The sequence below is a fragment of the Quercus lobata genome, chromosome 2, assembly GCF_001633185.2.
Source record: "Quercus lobata isolate SW786 chromosome 2, ValleyOak3.0 Primary Assembly, whole genome shotgun sequence".
Taxonomy (NCBI): Eukaryota; Viridiplantae; Streptophyta; class Magnoliopsida; order Fagales; family Fagaceae; genus Quercus; species Quercus lobata.
In genome coordinates, this window is record NC_044905.1 from 13,123,963 (window position 1) to 13,138,546 (window position 14,584).

At 34.5% G+C, this 14,584-nt stretch overlaps 1 protein-coding gene and 1 pseudogene across 16 annotated transcripts; both read left to right on the forward strand.

Annotated features, from left to right (window-relative positions):
• Positions 1-1,951: 1,951 nt before the first annotated feature.
• LOC115974566 (serine/threonine-protein kinase STY46-like) lies at positions 1,952-5,824 on the forward strand. 15 transcript variants are annotated; one of them, XR_004087957.1, is made up of 6 exons: positions 1,952-2,161; positions 2,814-3,691; positions 3,773-3,868; positions 4,532-5,203; positions 5,359-5,492; positions 5,562-5,824. XR_004087957.1 is itself a non-coding variant. In XM_031094977.1 (5 exons), the coding sequence occupies exons 1-4, from the start codon at positions 2,123-2,125 to the stop codon at positions 5,155-5,157; spliced, it is 270 nt and encodes an 89-aa protein (XP_030950837.1). In that variant the 5' UTR covers positions 1,952-2,122; the 3' UTR covers positions 5,158-5,492; positions 5,562-5,824. The 15 variants fall into 15 exon arrangements, 2 of the variants coding, with proteins under 2 accessions (XP_030950837.1, XP_030950838.1); XR_004087962.1 differs by having other exon boundaries at positions 4,532-4,812; positions 5,104-5,492; XR_004087966.1 differs by having other exon boundaries at positions 4,532-4,812.
• Positions 5,825-6,933: 1,109 nt separating this feature from the next.
• LOC115974563 lies at positions 6,934-10,911 on the forward strand (annotated as a pseudogene). Its single transcript, XR_004087953.1, has 5 exons — positions 6,934-8,623; positions 8,991-9,092; positions 9,192-9,424; positions 9,567-9,773; positions 10,441-10,911. The product of XR_004087953.1 is annotated as a mechanosensitive ion channel protein 8-like (transcript).
• The last annotated feature ends 3,673 nt before the right edge of the window (positions 10,912-14,584 follow it).

The window sequence follows — 14,584 nt, forward strand, 5'->3', positions numbered from 1 at the left end:
GGTTGAGATTTGCATTGACAACATGTCTCATGAGTACCGAGCTCATTTAGAGAATCTTGATATTATTCAGTTTTCCCAGTTGCTTCAGAAGGTTCGTAAGACAGTCGTATCAGTCAAACCTTTCACAACTGAAAGGCCCAAGTCAGAAAAGAAAAATGCTCCTCAAGCTCTTGTAGTCTCCACCAATGAACCAATAGTTGGGGAGAACCAATAGACCTCCAACCTAACTTAAATCTTATTTGTCGGGAAGGAAACTTTTTGTCCCCGACAAAAGGTAACGTGTCGAAAAAAGTGGGAGGTTAGGTAGAAATGGATGGTGAAGATGTGATGGAAGTAGAGATATATAATGAAAGGAAAGAGCATTGGAAAGGGGATCAAAAAAGAAAGAAATGAAAGAAAAGGAAGAACATTGGGAGAAAAAAGTGAACAGTACCACTTTTTATACAAACCCAGTCTCCTCGGAAGCACTTGTGTAGAGCTTGATACTTATTTGCTTCTGAATACAAATCTAATTCTTCCTTGTAACTGTCCTCGGACAGAACCCATTGTTGTTGTTCTTTCCCTCCTCTTACAAATTTTATTGATTTGGGCTAGGTTTGAAAGGCGTAACCCATTACTCTAAGTGGGCTTGGGCTACAAACTTTTTGGTCCCTACATCTACATATTTTAAGAATATAACCATTGGATTCTTTAAGTTCTTAACATGTAGTTAAATTTTGCGTTAATCGGATGTTAATTACTATTCGATCCATAAACTTAATTTTTATGCATAATTTTAGATTACAAAAATTTAAAATTTAAATATTTGATTGATGAAATAGTTATTAATTTTTGATCTTCTAGAAATTTTGCAAGCATGGAAGATATAAGAAGAAGTACAAAATCCTAAAAAAATGATAAATTTTGGCAACAAACTTGGTTGTAGTTTAAGATTATAACTCCACTCAACTTTTTTTTATTGGATATGAATTTCAATGAAATTCACCATCGGATTACATTTTCTTCTTATATTCCCATTGCTTGCAAAATTTCTAGACTATTAAAGACTAATAGCTATGTTTTCAATCAAATATTAAAATTTCAAATTTTTGTTGTCTAAAATTATGCATAAAAAATAAGTTTATGGATCGAATAGTAAATAATATCCAATTGACATAAAATTTGACATATGTGTTAAGAACATAAAGAAAATACAATCCAATTGTTAAATTAAATATGTAGCCATGTTTATTTTTTTTAGTGAGAATTGTAGCCTTAAGCTACAATAAAGTTCGTAGCTAAACTTTATCCTTAATTTAAAGAGTTGAGAAAAAATATTAGTTGTTTGGAGCTATCTTCACCCAATCCATTAGGAAGGAAATGAAGAGATCATCCATGTATTATGTTTAAATAATACAGGTAGATAGACTTATAAATGGAAACTTTAGTGGATTGAATAAAAAAACTCCAAATTATTCAGCCAAAAAAAAAAAAAAAAAAAAAAACTCCAAATTGGTTTGGATCTAAACTTTGTCATAAAAAAAATAGTGCATCATCAAAAAGACTCAGATAGCCTAGAACCAATTTTCATTACTAGAAAGTACTAACACTTCATTTGAGGTATCATACTCGTGTCGTAATAATATCCTACTTGCCATATCATATTATAATTTTTTAAAAATTGCACATGTCACCGTATGTGTACGCATCCAAGCTTCCTTGTCATTTTGGCACATGCAAGGCTGCATGGGACCAACGCCCATAGTAGAATTGGACCTATGAGAATGGCTAGCCCATGGTAGAGCTGAGACCGTGAGAATTGGGAACCCCGGGATTGAATTCTTGGGCTACGCCCGTAGGCCTAAGCAATTAAGCAAAGTTTGGGCCCCCGTTGGATCATTTTTACTAAGCCGAGGCCTACTTTAAAGGTTTGCTCTTTATAAATTATTTTTTCAATACAAATACTCTCTGCTTGAGCGTTCTGGTCACAAACCCCCAAAGCTACCAAACTTCCCATTTCAATGGCGACTCTAGTAAAAGCGTACGGTCCATCCATGTCCACAGCTGTGTCCAGGGTCTTAGCCTCTCTCTATGAGAAAAATGTCGAGTTCCAGCTCTTCTACATTAACATGTTACATGTCTAATGGCAAACACAAAAAAGCCTGAGTTCCTCAAGCTCCAGGTACTATTACAATTACATACACACAATTCTCTCTCTGTCTCTTAGATTAATTAGCTATATTATATAATCTATGACTCTCTCTTATGCATGGTTGTTACAGCCCTTTGGCTAAGTACCAGCATTTGAAGATGAAACTAAAGCATCTCCATTTTTCGGTGAATTAGTAGTATTACCCACAGTTTCATCATTTTTCATTCATTCTCTTTTCTGGGTATTTCTTTCTGTATATGTAACTCCATGTTATAAAATAGAATTTGGGTTGTTTTGTGTGTGTGCGCAATACAGAGTCTCGAAACAGAAGGGCAGAGCTTCAAGACCAATCCACACACACACAAAAAAATATAGTTTATTTCTTAAGTAATATAATTTCAAATTAATAAGGAACACAAGCATTAGACTATGTTATGCCTTTTGTAAAATGTCATTTACTTTTATTATGCTGAGACAATATTTATGGGGATTTTTATAAAAGGATAAGTTGTTACATTGTCATGGGTAATTTTATTTTTTTATGGCATATGTAGTGTGGTGCTCTGATTTATATTCATTAGTTATAGAATTTTGATTAAAAATACACAATTGGTAACTTATTATTGAAATTTTCCTTTGTTTTTTTCTTCCCCCTTTCTGAGCTTGAGTGTTTCTTTCTTAGAGTACATGTCTGGTGGAAGCGTTTATGACTTTCTGCATAAACAAAAGGGTGTTTTCACACACCCAACCTTAATCAGAGTAGCCATTGATGTTTCCAAGGGAATGAACTAGTTGCATCACAATAATATAATCCATCGGGACCTGGAAATTGCCAATCTTTTGATAGATGGAAATGGAGTATGAGATTTTCATTTTTATGTTGTTGCCTTTTAGATCTGTATGTTTTTTTTTGTTGTTATTGTATATTAAGGACTACTTCTTATCTCCCCTGGAGTTTCCTAAACTCATGGCTTCTTCGCTGATCACTGTCTTAGTCTGGAGATACTGATGCATACTGGTCCTCTGCTGCATAACCATCATAGCCTGATGATGGGTTGATGATGACATAGTTAAAAACAATCATGTCAAAATTAACCTATTTGACTAGTTTGCTTAAATTAAAGGAAAGCTACATTTTCTGAAGTAAAAATGACCAATTTAACTGTGAATTGCTTTTCGATTAACAATTTTGGCTAGTACGCATGATGGAGAACCACTCTCCGACTTAAAATTTTGACTAGTGACCCTAATTGATGTGGCACGTGATTGCAGGTAGTATGATAGGATGTGAAGGCGTTAATTTTAGTTTAATAAGGATTCAGAAGGCAGGGTTCTACTTATTTTTTTCTCAAATAATGTAATTAACAAGGATGAGAGCTTATTAGGTATTAATGGATGAAAGTTGATAAAAAGGCACTACTGATTGTCATGAAATTTTTTAACAGCCTATATATTTCTTTTAGATTAATATTCCGTTCTCCTTTTGCTTCCAGACTAGAGGGCAGCTGCATGCATTCCTGTCCTTGATTTATTGGTTCTTCTGGATGGGAGCTTTGTTAGGTTGTTTCATGGCTGTAAACATGGCTTTAAGATTGATCTCTAAGTTTCTATCTACTAAATTTCAAAAAAAATGTCTACCAGGTTGTCAAGATTGCTGATTTTGGCATTGCTAGAAATGCAAGCTCAATCTTGTGTTATGACTGCCGAAACAGAACATACCGTTGGATGGCTCCAGAGGTCTGTTTCTTTATATATGAATTCAATGCTTTTTAAGCATTTTACTTGATTTCAGTTGACCAAAGGATTTTTAAGTTTCTAGCTAGGCATAATTTTCTGGTTCTTATACCCTGCTATTCAGTTTCAAAATTCTGAAAAAAGAAAAAAAGAAAGGCAAATGTACCATGTACACCACCCTTTTTTCCTTCTTCCATTTCTTCAGTATAAATAGGAAAATGGTATGCTAGATGATATCATCTTTTTAAGTGCACAAAAACCAAAAAAGGTTGTCAAACAGGGAAGAAAGTGGGAAGAAATACTTTTAAATGAAAAATGAATCTAGGGCTTTTAGGGAAGTTGCTTCAAAACAGTGCTTGAATAGATGAATGATGGGACAAATTTTTTATTCTACTAGCATACAAATAAGGGTGCCCCAAGGAGGGCATGGGTCTTGAGTTATGAGGGATGTATATAATAGATAAAAATTGGGATATAGTTTTGTTTTGTCAAATCTCTTTATAGCTTTTATACTGTTGAAAGTTGATGCATGAATTTGTCAACCCTAATATGGGTTTGTTTGTTTACTCACTGTCACATGGCTTAAATGATGTTGTTGATCTTGTGGCTTTAGTAGCTTGCCCAACTGTTTGACATGTTTGTTTGTTTGTTGTTGATGCGTGGAAGGTTATCAAACACAAAACATATGATCACAAAGTGGATGTTTTCAGCTTTGGAGTTCTAGTGTGGGAGTTGCTTACAGGAAAGGTAATTTGCCACTTTGTTGGTAGTTATAATGAGTGCTGGTGAAGAAAATATAACTCTCTTCAGATAATTACTTTGCTATATCTTCTAAAAAATAATGGTTGCACAGACTTCATATCAATCATCTTGTTTTCTGACTAAAATGCCATCTCCCGTATGAGCACTTGACCCCAATACAAGCAGCAGTTGGTGTGGTTCAGAAGGTATTCCTCTATTAAAATTTTTGACATTGTAAAATTGCACAGAAAAGACTTCCTCTCAAAGAGGTCTCCATAAAATTCTGGGAAAATGTCAATGATTGCTGTCTTAATAAAATCTTGTTAATCTTCTTCTACCCCAACAACATCTTCTGTTTCTGTCTTTGTCTAGGTCTTTGTTTTTGTGTGCATGTGATTTCCCCTTTTGGTTCAAGGGAGAATTTTAGTTCATCATCATCCCCTTTTTCACCAACAATATAATTTGTTCTAGCCCTGGAATCTATGACCACTGAGCAGGTGACACAACTACCTAACCTCCATGCCTACAAAGAGGGTTTTGGTCCATTCTGAAGAATGAGTATGCTGGGAAAATCACATCTGGACCAAGAACCTGCTGGTATAGCTGTTTGTTTGAAGAGTAGGGTATTTCTTATTTTTGAGAGATTTAAAAAAAAAGAAGAAAAAAACGAAAGTACTTAACTGGGCATTGCAGACTAGTGGAAGACAGAAAGATCTTAAGTTAATATAGAGATTTGGTGACATGAATTTCAGGGTCTGAGGCCTACAATTCCATAGCAGACTCCTCCAAAGCTTGGGGAATCACTTGAGAGATATTGGCAGCAAGATCTATCTTTAAGACCAGAATTCTCAGAAATTTTAGAAATTTGCAGCACATGGCCAAGAGGGTATGGAAAAGTTCCTTGTCCTTTTTTCTCTTCCACTTTGGATTTTTATGAAATATGATCTTGGAACAGGTTGCAGAAGAGAGAATGGACCGGCAGAAGGTGAAATCACTTAGAAGAGTACCTGCTTTTGTACGGAGTGTCGATTGAAGTGCAACTGGCAAGTGAGAAGGCTGTTTATAACACATGTTAATGATGTAATAATCTTGTTTTGCTGAGTTCCTTTCACTTTGTTTTTTCTCCATTTGGAACTCTCTGTTGTTAATCCAACTAATGACTAGATATTGCCTGAACAGTCACTGAATTTAGTAATAATCCAAACATTTCTTTCAGTAGATGTTTTTTCTTTCTTTTCCTGAGTGACTTCGGACTGCAGTGATCTAGAATTGAAAAGGCTCAAATTTTGTCGACGTTTAAACATGAACGCTGGAGGTATTTAAACATGAGGACCCAATTTGAAAGAAGAATCCAACTAATCCACATTCAAATTCTTTTGTTAGCACTTGAAATTTTCATTGTAGTATAAATTTCCTTTCGAGATGATTTTCGATGTGCCAGGATATCCCCTTCATAGTGATTCTAGTTCTATTCTATGCACGTGACAGCAACGAATCACTCATCACCTCAGTGTATAAGTAAAGCATTTTTCTATTTTATTTTTTATTTTTTATTTTTATGGAGGCAGTTTTCCATAAATTATTGTCTAAACAAAAATCAAAATCAGGAAACACATATTAGCCTTGCCGTCAGCAGTATTCTAGAAGCATCTAATAAAATTTCAATGTTACAATTAGATCTCTTATTCTTGTAGGCAATTCGGAATTGTACCTGCCTCTATCCCCCCTTTAGGGTAGGGCGAAGTACACAAGCAACAAAACGCAAATGATACTTAAGGGTTTATTTGGATAGAACTTATTTTGCTGAAACTGAAAACTTAAAACTTAAAACACTGTAGCAAAATAATTTTTAAATGTGTGAATAGTACTGTGGGACCCATATTTAATGAAAAAATTGATAAAAAATGAAATTTATGGGTCTGTGAACAGTGCACGGACCCACTGATTGACAGAAAAGTCCAAAAAAAGGGCCAAACAGTACTGAACAGTACTCTACTGTTCCGCTTGTCCCCTGAAACGCGTGTAGAAAAAAAAAAAAAAAAGAAGCAAAACGCATAACGCAAAACGTATAACTCTGGATCCAAACTTACACTTAGTACTTAGATTCCATTTGTCAGGATGAGTAGAAAAACAAATTATATGGAAACATAGGGTTAGTTTTTTCAACACGTGTATGATAAAAGATAATGGAAAAAGTTGGAGAATGAAAAATAAGTATAAATCTTCTGTATTTGGTTGAGAAGAATAATTAGAGGAAAGTCACTATACTATTTAGTAGTGATAGTGCTTAACAGTTGACTACGATTGCATTACATTTCATGCAAGTGTAAGACAAGGGAAATGGAGTAAGACTCGTATATAGACTGAGCAACTTTGCAGAGCATCTCAAGCAAGTTACTTCCTTCCATACAATTTCAAGCTAGTCACCCAAAGTTGAGATTCTTCGGTCTTTATGAGCCATTAGTGGGCTTGCCTTTTGCTTTAAGCCTCTGTAAAATCACAAAAAAAGAAAAAAAAAAAGGTGCTTTACATGAACAATTGTATCTGGTGTACTGTTGCCTTTGGTGCTTTTATGGAACCTTTCAGAAAGCCCTTGAAACCAAGCTTTTCTTCTGCTAAACAATAACAGCACCACCATTTCCGCAAAGAAGAACTAGAAAGAAACTACTATCAGATGGCTCGAAGTCATAGAGAAGAGGAAGTAGTAATCAAGCTTGATGATATTAATGACAATAGCAAAAAGATTAACGGAAGTCCAAGCAGCAATAACTTTCAGGGAAGAAGTGAATCTGTACGACGAAGAAATAAAGAGTTGTATGACCAACAAAACCACCAAGGGTACTTGAATTCAGGTGGAGCAGAGGTTGTAAAGTGTAGTTCAAATGTTTCATTTCAGCGAGGCTCGTGGAAGCCAGTGATGAGCATCACCAAGTCTAGGCTGATAGACCCGCCAGAGGAACCATGTCAAAGTTCAGTAAACTCTGGAAGGATGCCTGAGAAAGATCAAGATTATGAGGACGACGATGATACTGAAGACATCCCTCAAGAATATAAGAGAATAAAATTCAGCACACTGACAATGCTTCAATTTGTGAGTCTTATTTTGATTATTGCAGCCTTAGTTTGTAGCCTTTGGTTCCCATTTATAAAGAGGCACATAGTGTGTGATCTTCCATTATGGAAGTGGGAAATAATGGTTTTAGCATTAATCTGTGGACGTTTAGTCTCAGGTTGGGGAATTCGATTGGTTGTGTTCTATATAGAACGCAATTTTCTTTTGCGAAAACGGGTATTATATTTTGTTTATGGGCTAAGGAGATCTGTTCAGAATTGCCTCTGGTTGGGTTTGGTCTTGCTTGTATGGCATAGTATTTTCCATGAAAAGGTTACAAGGAAGACAGAGAGCAAGATTTTGCCTTATTTAAATAAGGTTCTTGTTTGTTTTCTTGTGGGTACCGTAATATGGCTCCTGAAAACTCTGCTTGTTAAGGTCCTGGCTTCAAAATTTCATGTAAACACATTCTTTCAACGAATCCAGGAGGCTTTGTTTAATCAGTATGTGATCAAAACGCTCTCTAGTCCACCATTGTTTAAATGGTATGACACGCAAGAAGAGGAAGCTATGGCTGAGATTCAAGAGTTAGAGAAAGCCGAGGTTACTTTGCCTGGTGACCCTGGGGAAACTCTGCCTTCCAGGAGTAGGAGAATGATAGGAAATGGTAGACTAGAAAAAAGTCCCAAGGTTGGGAAGAATTCTAGATTTTTGAGGAAAAGGTTTAAAAGGGAAGATGAGGAGATCTCTATTGATCAACTACATAAGCTGAATCAGAAGAATATATCAGCTTGGAATATGAGGAGGTTGGTTAATATTATCCAACATGGGGATTTATCCACTCTGGATGAGCAGTTACTGGAGTCAAAAACTGAGGATGAAGCTTTGCTGCAAATTAGAAGTGAATGCCAGGCAAAAGAGGCAGCCAAGAGGATATTTCAGAATGTGGCAAAGCCAGGGTCGGAGTAAGTTATTACATTCTTTCACCGTTTCTTTTCTTCCATCAGATGACAAAATAGGGTATAAAATACTAGTTCTTTTCCTCACTTTCTTTGTTCTATCAACAAGTCCGTGAGACACAAATCTTTTCACAACATTTTCCACAACATCGATGTGACTTATTGTGATTGGTATATAATAAAATTGATGTCAATGATGGACCAATGTAAAAATGATGAAACACCAATCATAACTTGCCACTTTAACAAGTTGGGAGAAAAATTGTGAAAAATGTTCCTAGCATTCATGAATTAGTTCTTGTCTTATTATTTGCTTTTGATAGTGATGTCCCATTCTGTCCTGATTGTTGCACAATGCAAACCTCTATGTAAGATACATTTACCTCGAGGATGTGATGCACTTTATGAGTAAAGAGGAAGCTTTGAAGACAATGCATCTGTTTGGAGTAGCAGCTGAGAATAAGGGATTCAGCAAGTCTCTTTTTGTTCTGATTTAATGGACAGCTCCTAGTGAAAGAAACTGAACTTTGCTCTCATTTATTTTCTATGTGACTTGTAAACTCTTTTGTTTTAGGTTATTTAGAGAGAGAAGGGCACTAGCATTGTCTCTCACTGATACAAATACTGCTGTGGACGAACTCCATATACTTGTAGCTATCATTACATTGATAATATGGCTTTACTTGTTCCAATTATCCACTTCCTTCTTTATAAGTTCACATTTATTTGAATACCTGCAGAACAGCAATCATCTTCTTATTTGTAATGCACCCATTTGATGTTGGTGATCGTTGTGAAGTGGATGGAGTAGGTAATAAAGGAGCTTAAAAAGATGTTTATTATGCACTCTCATATAAGCATATATCTTTCATTTGTGTTCTAATTTATGTTTCATTAAATGCCTCTCATCTTTCAATAATGTTGTAACTTATGTTTCTTTGGGTTTCAGATGGTAGTTGACGAGATGAACATACTAACTACAGTTTTTTTGAGATTTGATAACCAAAAGATCATATACCCTAACAGTATTCTAGCTACTAAGCCCATTAGTAACTATAATCGTAGTCCAGACATGGGAGATGCAATTGATTTCTGTATTAACATCTCCACCCCAATGGAAAAGGTCACCAGCATGAAAGAAAGAATAACAAGGTATGTATGGTCATGCATCTTCTTTCTTTCCTTATTATTGTTAATTTTTCCCTAGTACAACTCAATTCCTAGAGATTTAGACTCTATTACACATTTAGAATCACGCACGGTATTAGTGGTGCCATTAACCACAACACTTTCGTTAGTGCATCACTTACTCTTTCCATGAGCATGGACTAAGCCCATATGCCTCTCCACTTTTTATGGACTGTAAAACTATAGAATTTCATATTCATTCTAGGATTTGGATTGAGATATAATTTCTTCTGTAAAGTTGCATTGGGTTTTTCTCCATTCAAAAGCTTACACACGCAGTTCTCAATCACTGGTGAGAGTTAATAGACGTACTTGGGCCAACATCCACCCTGAGATAATCTGCTTTGTTTCAAATTCTTAATAAATTTCTTTCTCAAAACCAGCCCTTCAGTGCTCTGATTGTTGTAGACATGTTAAATTATCTAATTGGAATGATATCTTAGAAGGCCATGTAATGGGTGACTCTGCATTACTTGACATGGCCATTCAGGTGTATCAGCAGCTATGAATTGATGATAGGACCTACATATTTTTGTTAATTGATATGTTTTCAAAAAATAAAAATCCTTTTATAAATAATTTTTTGTTGTTGAGGGCCTCATCGCTGTTGAAATTGCAGGTATATTGAAATCAAGAATGAGCACTGGCAGCCAGGCCCAATGGTGATAATGAGGGACGTTATAGACATGAACAAACTGATGATGTCAGTGTGGCTTACACACAAAATGGACTATCAGGACATAAAGGAGAGATGGATTAGGAGAGACCTCCTGCTTGAAGAGATGATCAAAGTTTTCAAGGAGCTCGATATTGAATACCGCCTACTGCCTCTTGATGTGAATGTGCGGAACTTGCCCCCTCTGGTATCAGACAGGCTTCCTTCAACTTGGAAAACTTTTGCTAGCTAATTCTGTAGGACAAATATAGTGAGGCCGACTCCTAGAATGAGCATTGGCACCCAGCACCAATTCCTTTTCGGCCTATGAAGGAATTGGCAAGGGTTCCCCATAAGAATTGTTGGATTTAGGAAAGGATTTATGGTGACTCAAGATAAACTCTTATCTCCCTGATAGAATAGTAATGAAATACATTTCAAGTTTGTTGCATTGTCACAGTGTACTAATTTTCAAACATGGTAGCCCCCCCCATCAAGCACACAGAAACTAGCTAAATTAAAGATCTCAGTTGCATGTGGCTTTGTATTTTGGCAAAGAGGTAATAAATCGTCCTCTGGCTGGTCTTTTACAACATTTCAGTTAACTGAAAAATAGAGTGAGCACATTTAGGAGGCATTTGGTTCGCCGTGATGTTACATTATTCTATAATATTACATCAATGTAATCTCAATACAAAAATATAACATTACATTGTTTAGGAATATAATGAGATTAAGGTAATATAATATATTTTGTAATTTTAAATTATGGTAATGATAGAAAAAATTAAATAAATCAAAAACTTTAATGTCACATCATCGTAATGTGCATCACATCAAAGGCACATCACAGCGAACCAAACACCTCTTTTAGTCGTGAAATTACATATGTATAATAAGAAATAGCACTACAAATTGAAACCTTAGCATAGTTGGTTTCAATTACAACGAGTAACAGACTTTTGCCCTCTATTAATTGTATAGAAAACCTAGCACAGTTGGTTTTCGAAATCTTGAGCCCAAGAATTCAAGAAATTATTCTTTACATCGGTGTATTACACATTCCTTTCACATAAATATGGATCATATCTATTGAATCCACATGTGGGATTTATTTTCATGATTGAGAAAAATGTAATAGCTCACCCTTAATTTTGCTCACATCAGATCATAGAATTAGAAGGTTCTTCTAGTGACCTTAGATAGCCCATGGTAAAACGGTAGATCTTATCCATTGTTTTGACTTATGAGCATTTAGTTGGGATTAAAAGAGATGTAAACAACTAAATAGTGTTGCTCATCTATATCTATATATATCTAAAAACTGAAGCGTAATATTTATTGTTGTTACGCTCCAGTTGAGCCACATCAGCGACCACATCACCCACTTATTTTCAACCATTTTTCTCTTATTTTTTTACTATTCTTCTTTCTATTGATTTTGTACTTTACTGATACATTTCCTCAAACCTTTATCCTTCCCTTTTATCTTTTCATTTCCCCACTACTCTTAACCTTAATGTAACTCTTCCTTTATCCCTTCATCTTCCTTTTATTTTCCTTTTATTTTGACTCTTCTTATCCCCATCATCTTACTATAAATTTCCTATTCCCTCTCAATCCATATATATTTTCCCATACAAAAAAAGGTTACTACTCACTCTCTCTCTCTCTCTCTCTCTCTCTCTCTCTCAATTTTTTTTTTAATGAATTTTTTAATTTTTTGTACCTTTACTTTATGTTGATCAAATTTTGTGTTCTTTAGAACTCTACTTTGGGTTGATAAAATTTGGGTTTGTGTTTGTGTTTTTAAGTTGCTATTATTTTTTTCATTGTTATATAGTATATAAGAATATAATGTTATTGTAGGTTCCAGTTAGCTCAACTGGTAAAGTCTCTGATGGTTGTATAAGAGATCTGGGGTTCAATCCCTACCTACACTAAAAACTGATTGATATCTTGGTCTGATGATAAAGAGCTATCATCAGGAGCGGACGCCATAGGTTAAAACTCTCTCCAAAAAAAAAAAGAAAAGAATATAATGTTATTATATAGCATGACTTGGATAATTTGGTGTGACTATAGTCACATTTTGGGCTTTGCTCATCATCTTTCTTCTTTTATTTTCCTATTTTCTCACTTAAATGAATGAGCCATTAATTTCAATTTTTTGTATATTTTGCTCAAATTTGATAGTGTTAGTGGAAGTTTCATTAGTTTATTATGTTTAATATGGATTAGAATTGTATAGGCATTAAAAGTATAAATGGAGGTGCATACACCTTTATGTTTTTTTTTTTTTGGAAAACAATGTTCAGTGACAGTATAGTAAATGTAAATGTAATAAATTCGAATATAAGGATACCTTTCTTGAGGTTTACTTTTCCTCAAGGTGGAACAAAATAGCATTGTTATTAATTCTGTTTCGAACCCCGTTTCGGTTTGTCTAGTGGAACAGAATATTTCAATACTAGCCAATTCTAGCGTACCGTTTCAAAGTGTTTCGGGTTTTAAAAAAAAAAATTAGAAATATATATACAGTATAATTTTTTTTCATTCTTATTATTATAATATATTAATTCCCTCACATTGTGTGGTAAAGAAAACTCCACGCCTACATTCTATATCCAATGTACTTCAATAGGCAAGTAGATACTAATAAGTAATAACCCATCAGTCCATCACACCATTCAAAAATTAAATAAAATAATAATTTTCAGATTCACTAAAAGACAATTATATCTTGGAAGTAGGAGCCATTAAAAACTTTACCAAACTATATTGTTCAGAAATAACAAATCTCAGTAATTTAGCATTCAGCCTAACAAAGAAAAGAGTCTCAAGCTCTTAGCACTCTGAAGGTTTGACGAAACATGATGACAAGCAAGCAAAAAAATGTAGTGCAGAAAGAAAATAAAGCCAAAAATGAAAAAGGGAAAAGAACAGATAGAGCATGCAGATGAAGGTTGGACACTACCATTGTTGTTAATTTCCTTCTCTCTTCTTAATTTATTTTTGGGTTGTGATTATTTTCTTATGAATTTAAAGCTTTAGATCTTGTCAAAATAGAAGCTTTATATGTGTGAATGGATCTGTGAACATCTGATTTGAGATGTAAAACAACGTGGTTGCAGGATAGAATTTTTTTTTTTTTTTTTAAAAGGCAAAATCAGTATCGGCCGAAATTCCCATTCCACCCGAAATTGGCCGGAATTGACCGGAACGGCCAAAACACCTAGAAATAGGCCAGAATTTAACCTGAGGTGGAATGGGTGGTAGTACCATTCCGGATTGCACACCGGCACGAGAAATTCCGGCTATTCTGGCCGGAATGGAACGAAATTAATAACATTGCAAAATAGACCAAAGTGCCTGCATATGCTGGAAGTGGTTCTCACTAAGTCTATGTTTTGCTACATATTTTACACGGTTCTGATATGAAATTTTTCTGCTATTGTGATATACCATGTGTCATTCTCTAACCTTCCAATAAGAAAAGCTTAATGTATATCCATTTAAATTTAATTAATATTTTCATGATTTATTTAATTTTTATTATTTATTTCTTTTCAACAATAAATAATTTTATTCTCTTAAACTTAATGGGAACCACTTAGATTAAGGTGTGTAAATGCCAAGCCAATTGTGTAAATGCCAAGAAAGATATCTAATAGCCAATGTGTAAAAGTTGCGAGAGCAAAAGGTGTTGGCTGATGCTCTAATGTCTAGAAAGCAAACTAACATATAAGTTCAAAAGTGGTAAATGTAAAGAGAGAGAGAAATAATTTTTTTTTTTTTTTTTTTTTTGGGTGGAAAAACTATGCATAGAATGGGAAGAGAGAATGACAAATTTAAAGTAAGAGGATGAGAATATGAAAAACCAAAATGAAGGAAGATAAATTGATAGAGGAATAGTAACACTAAGGTAGAGAGTAGTGTGGAGATGAAAAGGTAAAATGCAAGGAGAAATGTTAGAGAAAGTATAAAAATAAATTGGAGAATTAATAATTAAAAAAAGTTAAAAACAAGAGAGAGATAATATTTTGATTTTTAAATAACGAAATTTTTAATTAACTCTATCTCTTTTCAAAAAAAGTGATTACTCTCTCTCTCTCTCTCTCTCT